Raw genomic sequence first — 14,856 nt, 5'->3', positions numbered from 1 at the left:
ACAACCACATCCTGTTTTCCGCCCCGTGGTGTGGGTGATAAGCAGCTCAGTAGCATTTGTGCAATTCTGTCTATCAGAACCTGTGTCACAAGAAGACTATGGCCGCCCAGCCCTTTGGGTATTTCCAAAACAAGCCCTCACGATATAAGAAAACAACTACCACACGAGGAGATTAAAAGCCCCTATGTTCAACCATAAATATGAACACACTAACGAGAAAGCAGTCATTTAGTCGTTAGTCAAAGCCAGCTTATTCTGGGATCCATTGATTAAATGAAGCAGGTATTCTGAATTATAGAAATAAAACTTAAATCCATCTACTTTTCCCCGACTTTTCTGCTGTCAACTCTTAGTTAAAATGGGCATCACCTCTCCCCTGCTTGGCAAAAAACAGAGCCTCCTAACTGGTCGCCATCCTCCCTCCTCCCAACCATTTACCATTTCCCACCAGTGCTAGAAGGATCATTTAAAACCCCAAATCAGAGCACAGAATTCTCCTGCTTCAGACCCTGCAGCAACTTCCCAATGTTCTTGCACCGTCCTGGTCCCTCTGCCTAGAGAGATCTTTGCACAAACGGCTCCTCACCCTTCAAGTCTCAGCTCAGACATCTCTTCAGAAGGTTCTTCCCCATCTCCCTACCTAAAAGTGCTCCCACTTCAGTTACTTGCTCTCTATCATATCATCATGTTAAGTCATCCTCGGAGCAACATCTCAAATTGATAGGTTCACTTGTTTGTCTGTTGCCTTGTTTGCTTTTTTATCAAGAGTGGGGGTCTGTCTCTCTCAACCACCTCTATATTTCCAGTGCCCAGCACATGCCTGACTCACAGGAGCCAGGCAGTATTTGTGGAAAGAATGAACCTTGGAGGTTCTCTAGTCAATCTCTCATCTATTGTCGGAATCCCGGCCACAAACATCGCAGCCAAGTACTTCCCACTTGCACACCTCCAGGGATGGGGAACACACTACCTCCCAGTGAGCCCATTTCATCTTCGGGCAACTCTGAACTCTCCATTTACCCACGGCTTCAGTCCTGACCCTCGTGCCCCACAGAACCTGTCCACTCATCGGACAGCCCTTCACATAATTGAGGTCGGCTTTCTCGAAGCCAAGCATGGCTTCCTCAACCCTTCTCTCTGGTTTCCAGTCCCTTCCCCAGTGGGGTGCTCTTCTCCAAGTGCGTCAAATGCACTGGCTTCCTTCTTGAGATGAAAGGGCAAGAAATAAACTCAGGCCCCCTCAGGAGTGTTCAGAGCAGAGCAAAGCGGGGGGCCATCACCATCCTTATTCTGGGTTAGTGAATTTCAAAGCACTGTTTGTCACGGCAGCCCGACCCCCACAGTTCATTTCTAAGTGAACTCTTCTGTAGCACTTTCATAAACAGATATTAAAAAATGGGATGTGCTGGCTGCAGAGGAGCGGGAGTCCAGAGTCTCACTCTCCTGGCCTCTCCCTCAATCCCTGCCTCCCCCAGGAAGCCCTTGGGGAACTCCTCAGGGCCTCAAACTCAACTGCTGCACACTCCACCTTGAAGTCCTTTCCATTTTGCTAGCCGGGTCGCAATGCTGACTCACGGTGAGCTTCTGGACAGCAACACCCTGGAACAGTTTTATGAGTACATGAGTACTATGTGAAATAAAGCCTTTGTAATGAGTCCAATAACAAAGAAAAGGGAGAATAAGAATTAAGAATGTCCCATTTTGCCCTCTCCTCCAAGTCCCATTGTCTTATCCTGAGTTAACCATTACAAATAAAATTTCGTGTATACCCTACTAGTCTCCTTTCTGTGACTGTACATACATTCAGGTTCACACACACACACCTTTCTCTAAATAGCATCGTGCGTTACAATTTGCATTTTCCACCTCTGCCATGGCTTGGTATCTCTCTCGACATCACTACGTAGAAGTCAACCTCATCCTTTTTATTTTTATTTTTAGAAACAGAGTTTTGCTCTATCGCCCAGAATGGAGTGCAACGCATGATTATCACTCACTATAACCTCAAACTCCTGGCCTCAAATGATCCTCCTGCCTCAGCCTCCCAAAGCGCTGGGATTACAGGCGTGCACCACTGTGCCCAGCCCGACCTCATTCTTTTGAGCTCTCATTCTTTTGAACACATTACCAAATTTGGAAAATGAGAGAATACATAAGTTGTTTATTAATGTTACATAAAATATAGAACAAAATGAAACTGTCCAGACTTGATAGCCTCCCTGTAAAATTCCATAGTATGTATGAACACGCCATTCACAACATTTAACCACTTTTCTTCTCATGTACCTTTAGGCTTATGCATTACACTATGACAACGCCATCATGGACATTTTTGTGCGGAATTTTTTGTGCGTTTCCTTGGGATATATCCAAGAAGTGGCATTGCTTTATCAAAGAATATTTACTTTTTAAAAATTATTAATATTTTGACAGATATTATTGTCAACTCCCTTCCAAAGAAGCTTCAGTAATTTACATTCCCTACAATACTGCTCATTTCTCTTCATCCTTGCCAACCCAAGATATTATCAAGCTTTTTCATTGTCACCACATGAGATTTTCAAAATGATATCTCATTGTCATTTTTAATTTGCACTCCAGATTTTTACTGAATTGAGCGTCTTTGCCTATGTTGACTGGGCATTTTGAATAATATTATAGGGTTCTTTTTTATACGTACCTCCTTAATCCATGTGTACTTTAATTTTCTATAAAGTATTTGCGGGTCGTTTAACTCTATTTTTCTCTGCTTGGGTAGAAATTATTCCAACACCATTTTTTAAATAGCCATTATTTCTCCACTGATTTGAAATGCTATCTTTCTCAGAAAATAAAATCTCATATATACATTTCTAGTTTCTAGACTTACTTTATTGCTCCATTGTTCTGTTTGTTTCTGCACTGATACCACACTGCTGTAATTACCATGACTTGATATTATATTTCTATGTCTTTGAGAGAACCTTCTGTTGTTCTTCTTTTAAAAGGTTTTCTTGACCTTTCCAGCCCATTTTCTCTTCTGTATGAACTTTAGAATCAACTTATTGAAGTCTGTAAAATCCCCTCAGGAAAGTGGGCTCTGTGGCACATACCTATAATCCCAGCTACTCAGGAGGCTAAACTGGGAGGATCCCTTGAGCCCAGGAGTTCAAGACTAGCCTAGGCAAGATAGCAAGACCTCATTTAAAAAAACAAAAATTCCCTCAGATTTTGACTAGGATTATATTGAGTTTATAGATTAATTTTGGAATAAATGACATCTTTATAACATATTATAAATACACTATGTCTCTCCATTTATGTAGGTATTTCTTTATGCATTCCAGCAAACTTTCAGATGTTTTTTTCTTAAGTATATTGACTTGCGAATTTATTAGGTTTATGCCTAGATATTTTACGGGATTTGTTGTTATTGTGGATGAGATCTTTCGCTGTTTTTGCTTTTTCCATTATATTTTCTGTCATTCTATATAGTTTATGCTAGGGCACTTCTTATACTCTTGAGTTTGGGGGATCCAAGAGAAAGTCTATTAAATGTTGTCCAGTTAGATACGGTACACACTCCACAAAGCCTTGGTAAACTGAAGACTAAGCAAGCACTGAGGAGAGAGCCCTCAGACATGCCATTAGAGTCTGTCACAGGCTGCACATGGGATTGTGGGAGTCTTGGTATCACCTGCTGCATGATTCTCTCCCAAATACGCCGCCGAGGGAGGTATCACAACGGAGAATTTATGACAGCCGGAGTGTGGCTCTCCATCAGATCAAATTCAGGAAGGTCGACTCTTTACAATTAAGCCCACAAAAGACTGAAGTGAGGAAATCGGTCTGCTGAGTTATTTCAACTCACAGTGGAGCTTTCCATTCTAATAATAGAAATGCTCACTTCTTCCCTGAGCCTGCTTCCCCGCCACTACCCAAACACCAGGAAAGCCAAGCAAAAGGTGCTTTGGGGACAACTAGAATTGGAGGAAAAGGAGATAGTGGGATGAAATTGAGGGAAATTTCATCTAGGCCAGGGAAAGGCCTAAGAAACCATCCTTGCCTCCCCACACAGAAACCCTCTCTCCAGTGACAAGAAAGTTGCTCCCCCCGACACAGTGACACCATCCCCCAGGTGATGCTAGGTTACCAATGGCCAAACTCCTGCTTCTTGAACTGCCCTTTCTAATACTACAGAATAAATGTCCCACCTAGGTTTATAAACTAGTTCTCTAAACAAGAGGCAGTACAATAAATTAGGGTTCTCCCCATTAAATTACAAGCACATGCTTATCCCAAATCATTGTGATTGCACATGGGTGGTGGAGATGGGTGCTGGGCCTCACCAGATCCCCTTAATTGCATGTTCATCTCTGTTGTTAGTTTAACTCACAGAGGGTGCCCTTATCTTCCATATTTGCAATTTTGTTAGTGGTGTGCCTCACCACTGTGCCCCGCTCTGCCAACTCTGTCTGCCCTCTTCTTTCCGGGTTAACATCCATCCTTCGATTTGTACCCTTTGGCAACCAATTACGAATCCACCTCACTGCCTAATATCTGAATCCAAAGTTCTCAACCTGATGTTGATTATAAGGGTATTTATGAGCCAACCTGTCCCATGGGGTCAGTGGGTCCCAGTATACTATGTCTACCATATTTCCTTCATCTGCACAATAGATGGTTTAAAGTACTATATTTAGGCCGGGCGCGGTGGCTCACGCCTGTATTCCTAGTACTCTGGGAGGCTGAGGCGGGCAGATCGCTCAAGGTCAGGAGTTTGAAACCAGCCTGAGCAAGAGCCAGACCCCGTCTCTACTATAAATAGAAAGAAATTAATTGGCCAATTAATATATAAAGAAAAAAATAGCTGGGCATGGTGGCGCATGCCTGTAGTCCCAGCTACCCGGGAGGCTGAGGCAGGAGGATTGCTTGAGCCCAGGAGTTTGAGGTTGCTATGAGCTAGGCTGACGCCACGGCACTCACTCCAGCCTGGGCAACAAAGTGAGACTCTGTCTCAAAAAATATAAATAAAAAATAAATAAAGTACTATATTTGTTAGTAAAAATATATGTTTTAAATAAATATTTAAATTTTAAATATTTAATAAAATATTTTAAGTAGATTTAAAATAAAATAGATGAAGCTTGATTTAAATTTTTTTCTAGAAAAAGGGAATAAAGAGGCAGCATACAATTGTAAAAGAGTGTGAGATTGAGAACCAGAAGTCCTAGATCCATATCTCTGCTCTAGCACCTACCAGGTATGTGACCTTGGGCAAGACACTTAATCTCTGTTTAACCTTGCTGAATTTTAGTTTCTTCCTCCATAAAATGAGTATAATAATACCCAGTATGCTAGGTTGATGAAAAGTTTAGAGATACAATACATATAAAGTTCTATCAAATGTTACACACTCAATAGAAGTAGCCGCTATTAGCACTTTTATATAATTATTAAACTTGTTCTGAGCTTTAGTGATCCCCTAAAGACAAAGATGTTCAGTTCCACATGCCTAAACCATCTACAGTTCTTTGCAACAAATGTAGTTCTGTTGGTGTGATATTCAAATGAGAATGCACCAGGCAGCGTGGTGACTTAGGAGAGGGTCAAGGCACAAAGCAGCTATCTGGGGCCAAGCAGGCAACAGGCAGGAGTCTGGGCAGTCTGCAAACACTGGACTTGAGTGGGCAACAGAAATGGGTCAAACCCATGGGCCAAGTCAGGAATAAGACACGAGTCAACTGCTAAACCAGGAGCAGAAGCTTTCTGTATTTTGCCCTTTTTAATACTTTCTGTTAGATATGGGCATCTACAAACCCACAGGAACATAACAGCAGCCAGAAGTAGTAGCTGATGGCAGTGAGGTGTCATGAAACTCACTCAATGCAATTCTGAGAGACCCTGTGTAGTCTACTGGTTGAATGCTTAGGCTCTGACATGAACATCCTGGGTTCAAATCCTAGTTTTGCTACTTACTAGCTGTGTGATATCAGGAATGGCACCCCAACCTTTCTGTGCCTATAGATTTCCCTAACTATAAATTGAGAATGATAATAGAATCTACATCACAGAACTACCATGAAGATAAAAATAACACATAGAAAACTCTTAGCATGGTTTCTTACATGTAGTAAAGTCTCAATATATTAGTATTATTTGCATTGCTATTACCAATTCTAGATATACCAGTAAGTAACTAGTGGTGGGAACTTAAGATTTTAGGGCTTTAGTTTCCACATACATCCAATGAGAATAAGCATCTTCTCTTTCACGCCAAACCTCATAGAAATAAATCCAATGTGAAGGTACTTTGAAAGTAAAAAGGAGCAAATAAATATGACATTATTAGTAAAAGGAGCCAATAGAATGCACTACTTAAAAGCACAGGATTTTGGAGTCAAATAGTCCTGGAGTCAAGTCTCAGCTCTGTCACTAAGTTTAGGCAAAGTACTTAATATCCCCAAGCCTCAGTTGAGCTGTAAAAGGATGTCACAGTGAGAATTTAGTGACAAGTTTCATATAAAGCACTTAGCACAGTCCCTGGCACTCAGCCAGGGTTTAGTAAACCCTACATGTGCCAACTGAGCCAGGTCCACACTTTCAAAGGACAGCAGGGAGACTGAGGCTGACTCTTCTTACATTTGCAGGAAACATCTATGACTCTTCCCTTCGAGCATGCTTCTCGGGTATCTAGGGAAATGCTTGAGAAAAACGGAGCCAGGGGGAGGGAAGCAGCACTCATAAACCATGCCTGGGCATCCCACACCCCACTCTAAAAGGGCCCCCAGGCCTCTGGCCTTGGGCAGACTGGTCCAGCTCATGTGCATCTTAATCCCAAACCCTGTCAGAGAGAAACCCGCGCTAGAGCTTCTCCAGGGAAGCTGAGACTGCCTGGTGGCAGATCAACTTGGTTTTTGTCCTCTTGGCCCTGGGGCTTCCCTCAAAGGATTAAAAAAAAGAAGAAGAAGTGGGATAGGGGTCAAGATTCCTGCATGCAAGTCCCACCTTAGTCACTGAATTGCTGTGTGGCTCTGAGAAAGTCCCTTTCCCTCTCGAGGCCACCCGTAAAATGAAGGAGTTGAGACAGAAGTCTCCGAAGTTCTTTCTAGCTGTAATGTGTAATGATGGAAATGATGCAGATGATGATGATGATGATGATGATGAAGAACTATGATTCCCTCATCTACTGCCCCCTCCATTCCTACCCTCTTAGTTTAGATCCTTCTTAACTTCACTGAGTTGTCACAACAGCCTCAAAACAGGGCTTTCTGTACCTGTTTTCTCTCGCTTCCAATACCCCAACGTTGTTCCTGACAAACGGATCTTCCTGACGTCAAACTGTGATATTGCCACACTGCTCAAGTCTTCAGGGGTGCCAAATTGGCTACAGAATAAAATCCAAACGCCTTGGATAGCCAAGGATATCCACAGCCTCAAATCAATCCGTTTCACAGCCTTCTCACAGCGGAGTGGCTGAGAGCATAAACTTTATATATAATCTGAAAAACAGGTTTGAGCTCTAGCCCCACCGCTTACTGTGTGAATTTGGACAAAGTAACTAATCTCCCTGCACTTTCTTCATCTATCAAATTAGGTTGAAGATAAATATCGTACATCATAGGATTGTTTTAAAGACAAAATAAGGCCGGGCACGGTGGCTCAGGCCTGTAATCCTAGTACTCTGGGAGGCCAAGGCAGGAGGATCACTCGAGGTCAGGAGTTCGAAACCAACCTGAGCAAGAGCGAGACCCCATCTCTACTAAAAATAGAAACAAATTAATTAGAAACAAATTAATTGGCCAACTAAAAATAAATAGAAAAAAAATTAGCCGGGCATGGTGGCGCATGCCTGTAGTCCCAGCTACTCAGGAGGCTGAGACAGGAGGATTGCTTGAGCCCAGGAGTTTGAGGTTGCTGTGAGCTAGGCTGATGACACAGCTCTCTAGCCAGGGAAACAGAGTAAGACTCTGTCTCACAAAAAAAATAAAAATAAAGACACAATAAGCTGACATGTGTGGCATGCTTAGACATAATGCCTGGTCTATAGAAGGTCCTCGATAAAGAACTGTTATTACTTATTCTGCCAATGTTTGAACTAAACTGGACCATTTGAATGCCCCTGCCTACACATGTTTGCTTGTGTTATTCCTTCTACATGAGATTCCTTTTACCCCCAACTACATATATCCTAATTTTACAATAAATACCCTGAGGCTGCAGCCTCGTCCTCACGTCCTGTCCTGCTCTCAGCCTGTACGCCTCACCTCCGCCCTTCCTCCTCACACATCACTGGCCTCCTTCCCGGGAGAATGCAGGCATTGCTCACGGCTCTGAACAATTCCACACGAGAGATGCCCACTGCAGGAGGGTGGAACACACCGAAAGGGTCTGTCTCAGATGCCACCTTCTCCCTGAAAGCCCCCCCCCCAGATCCAAGCCTATGACTCGAAAGCAATATTCAACAGCAGTCTCTTAGGGCTCCTTACGGCCTTCGTCACTTTAGCTTTTGTGCCGTAGATATGTGTGTCCATATCATACCTTGCCTGCTAGATCATTTGAGCTCTGTGAGTGTGGAAACCAAGACCTTGTGCTTCTGCCTCCACTGTTCTTCCAATCGGCCTAATAAACATTTATAGAGGCCGGGCGCGGTGGCTCACGCCTGTAATCCTAGCACTCTGGATCGCTCGAGGTCAGGAGTTCGAAACCAGCCTGAGCAAGAGCGATACCCCGTCTCTACTATAAATAGAAAGAAATTAATTGGCCAACTAATATATATAGAAAAAATTAGCCAGGCATGGTGGCACATGCCTGTAGTCCCAGCTACTCGGGAGGCTGAGGCAGGAGGATTGCTTGAGCCCAGGAGTTTGAGGTTGCTGTGAGCTAGGCTGACGCCACGGCACTCACTCTAGCCTGGGCAACAAAGTGAGACTCTATCTCAAAAAAAAAAAAAAAACATTTATAGAGTTGGCCTGAGTTTAGAGAGAGAGACAAGACACCCCTTTGAGAGCTGGAGTGATGAGTTTTAAGAAGTCTGAGAATCTGGTTCTTTTGTTCACCTCTTGCTGCGATGCCTCCTGTTTCTGACTACAGTGGGCACACCTCTCGCGCTCCACGCCCCCAGCCACCAACACATTCAAACAGGCTCTTAGCTCCTTCCTGCTAAAACACTTCATGCCTTCTATTTCACCACAATACTGAGTTTAGAGGACTTATGTTAGAATCGGAAATTAGACACAGTAAGGGTGGGGGACAGATCCAACTACAGGTGTGCACAGGAAACCCTCAATAAATATTGGTGGGATCGATGAATGAGTGAGTTAACGCTCCACCTTGGTCTTACAAGCAAGGCAGCTAATTGCCCAGTCACCAGAAGTCAGATCATCAGGGAATCTCAGAGGCAGTTTATGCTGAAGACCATGGAACTGGAGCTCTGGAAATCCCTCCTGCTTCAGGTTTAGGGGCGACCCTTGAGAGTTTAAGACCTAGGAACCAGCTACCAGAGGTGGATGCTGAGGTGCTAAGGTGGAGAATTCAAATGTTGCTCCTCCAGCCCCTAAACTTGAACCTGAACCCTCAGCATGTCAAACACCAACCAACATAAATATAGGGCTAAATAGGCAAAATAGCATTTAGCTTTCAGCCTATTACACCAATGACATTGATCTCTTCCAAGCTGCATTTCCCACTGCTGTTTACCAACTTTGGGGAAGAAAATCAGTGGCGGCAACTTGTTTGGGTAGCAGCTGCTGAGGGCAGGAACTGCAGGTAGGAGGAGCCAAGCCACCTGAGGATACGGAGATACATCCCCCTTGTCTCTCAAGTTAACTGTTCATTAGTCATTTCATAGTGAGACCCTATGGGTTTTATTTTTCTTAGTTTATTATATCTTATTATGATTGATGGAAACAGTCTCACTCTGTTGCCCTGGGTAGAGTACAGTGACATCATCACAGCTCACCATGACCTCAAGCTCCTGGGCTCAAGCGATCCTCCCGCCTCAGCCTTCTGAGTATCTGGGATTACAAGGCATGTGTCACCATGCCTGGCTAAGTTTTTTCTGTTTTGGGTAGAGACAGGGCCTCGCTTTTGCTCAGGCTGGTCTCAAACTTCCAACCTCAAGTGATTCTCCCACTGAGGCCCCCCAGAGTGCTAGGATGACAGGCATGAGCTACCACACCTGGCCCATTTTTCTTCTTTTGCATGATGTACATATATATATATATATATATATATATATATATATATATATATTTTTTTTTTTTTTTTTTTTTTTTAGTCAGAGTCTCACTCTGTCACCTGGGCTACAATGCTGTGGCATCAGCCTAGCTCACAGCAACCTCAAACTCTTTGGCTCAAGTAATCCTCTTGCCTCAGCCTCCTGAGTAGCAGGGACTACAGGCATGTGCCACCATGCCCAGCTACTTTTTTACCATTTTTGGTAGAGACAGGGTCTCACTCTTTCTCAGGATGGTCTCGAACTCCTGAGCTCAAGCAATCCTCCTGTCTCGGCCTCCCGGAATGTTAGGATTACAGGCATGCCACTGCACCTGGCCACATTTATATTTTTTACTGCCAATATGCTTGACTTACACAATAAGAAAAAACCAAAAATATATTTAAATATCAGTAATAAAATGCAAATGTAATAACACCCATCTCTACTTAAAATTCTTCCAAGGCTCCACATCACTATCAGGATGAAGTCCAAATTCCTCGGTCGGCTTGCAAGACCCTGTGTGCTTCCTCCTGCTTCCCTCCTTATTCACCTACTTGCTATGCTTTCTGAAGCGCCACACTCACACTTTGCTCTAGGCCTTCACGTACGCACTCCCAACTGCCCAAAATGATTTTCCTCTTTGGCTCAACCGTATTTGACCTCACTTTAAATATCACTCTTCCTGGAGACTTCCTGATCACCACTCGCAAGTCTAGATGGGAAGCTGTCTTCTATATTTCCCTAGCACCCTGTACCTAACCCTATCATGGCCCTTATCTCAGTATAACTCAATAAATATACCTTTTTTGTTCTCAGCAGGTTTTCCAGTGCTTAGAATAGTGCCTGACAATTAGTAGATACTCAGTTGAGCGTTATTGGAAAAAATAAAAGTAAAAACAATCAGCCATTAGCTTTGGAAAGGTCCTCAGAGACTATCTAGCCTAACTTCTTTCTACACAAGGCCCAGAGAAGCAGAGCCAGGTTCCCATCTCAGGTTCTTTCCTGAATTGCTGTGTGACCTTAGAAAATGCCTTCCCCATCTGGGTCTCATTCTCTCCAGCTACAAAATGAGGAAAGCCCGTTCTGCTCCAACTTTTTCTGACTTTGCCTCCTCCTCCTGGGTACTGGGTACCTCTGTGGGATGGTGCAGTGCAAATATAATGTCTGGTTCATCCCCTCAGCTTGCCGCCAATCAAGTTAAGGAGATAAGACAGATATAGCAAGGAAGTGCTCCCTGAAATGTTTCTGGTGATTTGGTTTTGCTAGGAGATCAGAAAGGGACAGGTCAGGGAAGCCTGGGGGCATTAAGGCACCTGCAGGAGATGAGGCTTGAGCTGAGCAGGCAGAATCTGCCTAGGCAATGAGGTTGAGAAGGTGTCCCTGGCACAGAACTGGTTGGCCACACCACGTGACGCAACTCACAAGTGCCCAACAGAGGCTTAGGCTGATGCCGATTCCAATCCCAGCTCTGCCACTCCCTAGCCCTTTGCCCTGGACACATTTCTCAACCTTCCCAAACCTGTGTCCTTACCCTCACTATGGGAATCTGAATGCCTGGCTTGCAGGGGACAAGGATTAAATGTATGTGACAGCATATAGAATGGCGCCTGCTGCCTAACAGACCATTTTAAGAAATGCCACTTTCTTTTCTTCCTTCCAGCCACGTAAATGAACTTGACATTTCACTGGCAAGAGCATCAAAAGTGCAGCTGGGGCTTGGGGACCAGCGGCTTTTTCTGCCCAACCATTCATAGTCTGTCCACTCCGATATGACTTGCCCAATGCCTCATCGTAGCACACAATCACACACACACACACACACACACACACACACACACACACACACGCTTCATGTAAAATCCAAGGGGGAAAGGAGGCTTTTTCCAACCACCACCACCCCTCCCCACCCCCCCTCCCCCCGATCACATGGGGCCAGATTCAGAGCTGTCCATTACTACCGACAGGACAAACAAAGATCCAACATCCAGGCCTGGCCTGAAGTCTCCCTCTACCACGGGACTTGTAAGACATGAGATTATGAGACCAAATGTCACTTTCCATGGGGCTAGAAGGAGAGGCTGCAATTAAACTACAGAACAATCCTATAAAATACCTTGGAACATTTTATAAAGCTATTGATATTTCTGTAGGCAAATAGAACGAGGCATGTGCTGTGGGAGGAATTAGGGAGGCATGAGGGTGAAGGTGAGAGTGAGGAGGAAAGTTGTTTGTTTTAGTTCCCCCCTGCTGATGACAGATCGAGATTGATGAGGATTTAGGAGCAGTATCCCAAAATAAAATCTAGCATGACCTCATTTATGCAGGACCCTCAGGGAAAGAGCAATAACGGGCCCTCATTTTTGTGGAGATTAGTCCTTGAAGGAGAGCATTTAAAGTTGGACTTAAGCTGAGATTATTAATCTTTTGAAGAACTACGAGACCCTTTTGGGAATCCAACAACAGAGAGCCATGCCCTTCCTCCTTGGGAAACACAAATATGCCATGAATTCTACCTGCAGTGTCATACTATTCATGGACCCCAGGTTTACAGCGCCTAAGAAAATAAGAAACTTCTCTTAATGGAGATATTTCTTTACTGCATTGCCCAGTTTTCTGCCATGGAGACCTACCCATACCATAATTGCTTCTCACACTGTGAATGGAAACTAAACAGACTCAGTTCTTCTAGGATCAGCAGGGGAAGTTCAACAAACTCTCAGCTAGGAGTCAGAACACTTGGGTTCCAGAATCAGCCTTGCCCCTGCATTTTAAGTCACCTTGGGCCACTCTCAATGCTTCCTGGACTTCAGTTTCTTCATCTAAAAAAAAAAAAAAAAAAAAAAAAAGTGGTGGGGGGGTAGGGGTGATGGAGTTTTGACTAGGACAGAAATTCCTATCCCACATCCTGTATAGGATGAACATCATGCACAAAATAAGAGTTCCATGGCCAAACTAAGCCAGGGAAATACTGCATGTTCTATTCCCTTCTTGGAGACGCACACAACTCATTAGCATATTCAGGTCTCTGAGAAGTCCTACAATTAAAAAAAACCTGCTGTATTTCATCTCGTCTAACGTTTCCCTGATTGATGTGATCTGTGAATTATTTTTTTAGTGGATTAACTACACTGCAATTCCATCAGAGAAACATTAACTTAGCACTGAGTTGAGAAGCCAGTAACACGTGACTCCTATTTAATGACATCTGTTAAAGCTTTCCAAACAAATCAACACATGTCATAGAAAATCACAGAAGGCTGGTATTAAAAGAGAGTGGTATGCACCCTAGGACCAGCAGGAACACAGTAGAATTCTTCCGCCCATCCCTCCTTCACTGCCTGGGAATCAAGTGTTCTTTTTTAGGCAGAAAAGTTTGCATGCTCAGACATCAGCTTTCAGTCTTTCCTTTCATTCCTTCAGTCTGTCTAGATTGGTGACTCTGCAGCCTCAGGGTGATACGAATTTCTGTACTATCGAGGTTGATGTGTAAAAGGGGGATTTCAACTTTATCTCTAATATATTATTTCTCTTATCTAAAAAACTGCAGCAAACATGACAAAATATTAACAAGATTATGAAAACATTAGCTGGGCAAGGTGTTGCACGCCTGTAGTCCCAGCTACTAGCGAGGTTGAGGCAGGAGGATCGCTTGAGCCCACGAGTCTGAGGTTGCAGTGAGCTATGATGATGTCACCGCACTCTAGCCAGGGTGACAGAGTGAGACTCTGTCTCCAAAAAAAAGATTATGAAAACAGCTGTTTATACATCAGTCTTTGAACTTTCTAGTTTAAACTTTTTTCAAAAAAAGGAATAACATTTAAATAATCTCAGTTCAGGGTTGAATAGGCTTCATGGACCATTTAAGAGGATTTTCAGGGGTAACTATGACTCCCATGGTTTTTGCCTGATGCACAGACTTTATGTTTCACCCACACACAAGAGCAACCACCCTCTAATAGCATCCTGCAGGAAAGGTTTTGGAGAGCACTGACCGCAAGCACCTGGGTCCTGGGAGAGTTGGTGCAGTAATATCTCATGCTGCATTTTCTCCCGGCTGTAGGACTATAGGGTCAACATCTTCCTGAGGCAGCAGTGGAACGACCCCCGTCTGGCCTATAACGAATACCCTGATGACTCTCTGGACCTGGACCCATCCATGTTAGATTCCATCTGGAAACCTGACCTGTTCTTCGCCAATGAGAAGGGCGCCCACTTCCACGAGATCACCACGGACAACAAACTGCTGAGGATCTCCCGGAATGGGAACGTCCTCTACAGCATCAGGTGAGTTCCGTGCAGGTCCTGGCAACCCAAGGCCCCTGCAGAATAGGCAGACCTAGCTCTGCCACTTCCACTCAGCAAGCAAGAATAAAATACCATGGGGAGTCCTAGGAGCGAATGGCTTACTGTGAACACAACCGAGAAAACCAGGGAAGGCATCCTGGAGACGGTGGGGTTTAAGTTACCCAACAATTCCATAAAACAAGACAAGAAAGAGTATTCAAACATGGCCACCCATAGCAGCAGCAAAGGCACAAAACCTGGAAAATCACAGCAACTCCAGAGTAAATGGGGCTGCCAGGTGGATGGTGCTGCTCACAGCGTACACCAGGGCTGCTCCATCCTTCTATAAACTTGTTCTATCTCCTATACCCTGC

At 44.1% G+C, this 14,856-nt stretch overlaps 2 protein-coding genes across 2 annotated transcripts in view; both read left to right on the top strand.

The window, feature by feature from the left end:
• The window catches only part of ATOX1 (antioxidant 1 copper chaperone), a 126,119-nt gene that overhangs the window by 2,272 nt on the left and 108,991 nt on the right, over positions 1-14,856 (top strand). The window lies entirely within an intron of this gene.
• The window catches only part of GLRA1 (glycine receptor alpha 1), a 108,062-nt gene that overhangs the window by 69,071 nt on the left and 24,135 nt on the right, over positions 1-14,856 (top strand). The window contains exon 9 of the mRNA XM_020283736.2: positions 14,259-14,482. Coding sequence (XP_020139325.2) covers positions 14,259-14,482 — 224 coding nt within the window. The remainder of the gene's footprint in view (positions 1-14,258; positions 14,483-14,856) is intronic.

Source organism: Microcebus murinus, chromosome 21, assembly GCF_040939455.1.
Source record: "Microcebus murinus isolate Inina chromosome 21, M.murinus_Inina_mat1.0, whole genome shotgun sequence".
NCBI classification, from domain to species: Eukaryota; Metazoa; Chordata; class Mammalia; order Primates; family Cheirogaleidae; genus Microcebus; species Microcebus murinus.
The sequence above is the reverse complement of the archived record's forward strand: the minus strand, read 5'-3'. Positions and strand labels throughout refer to the sequence as shown.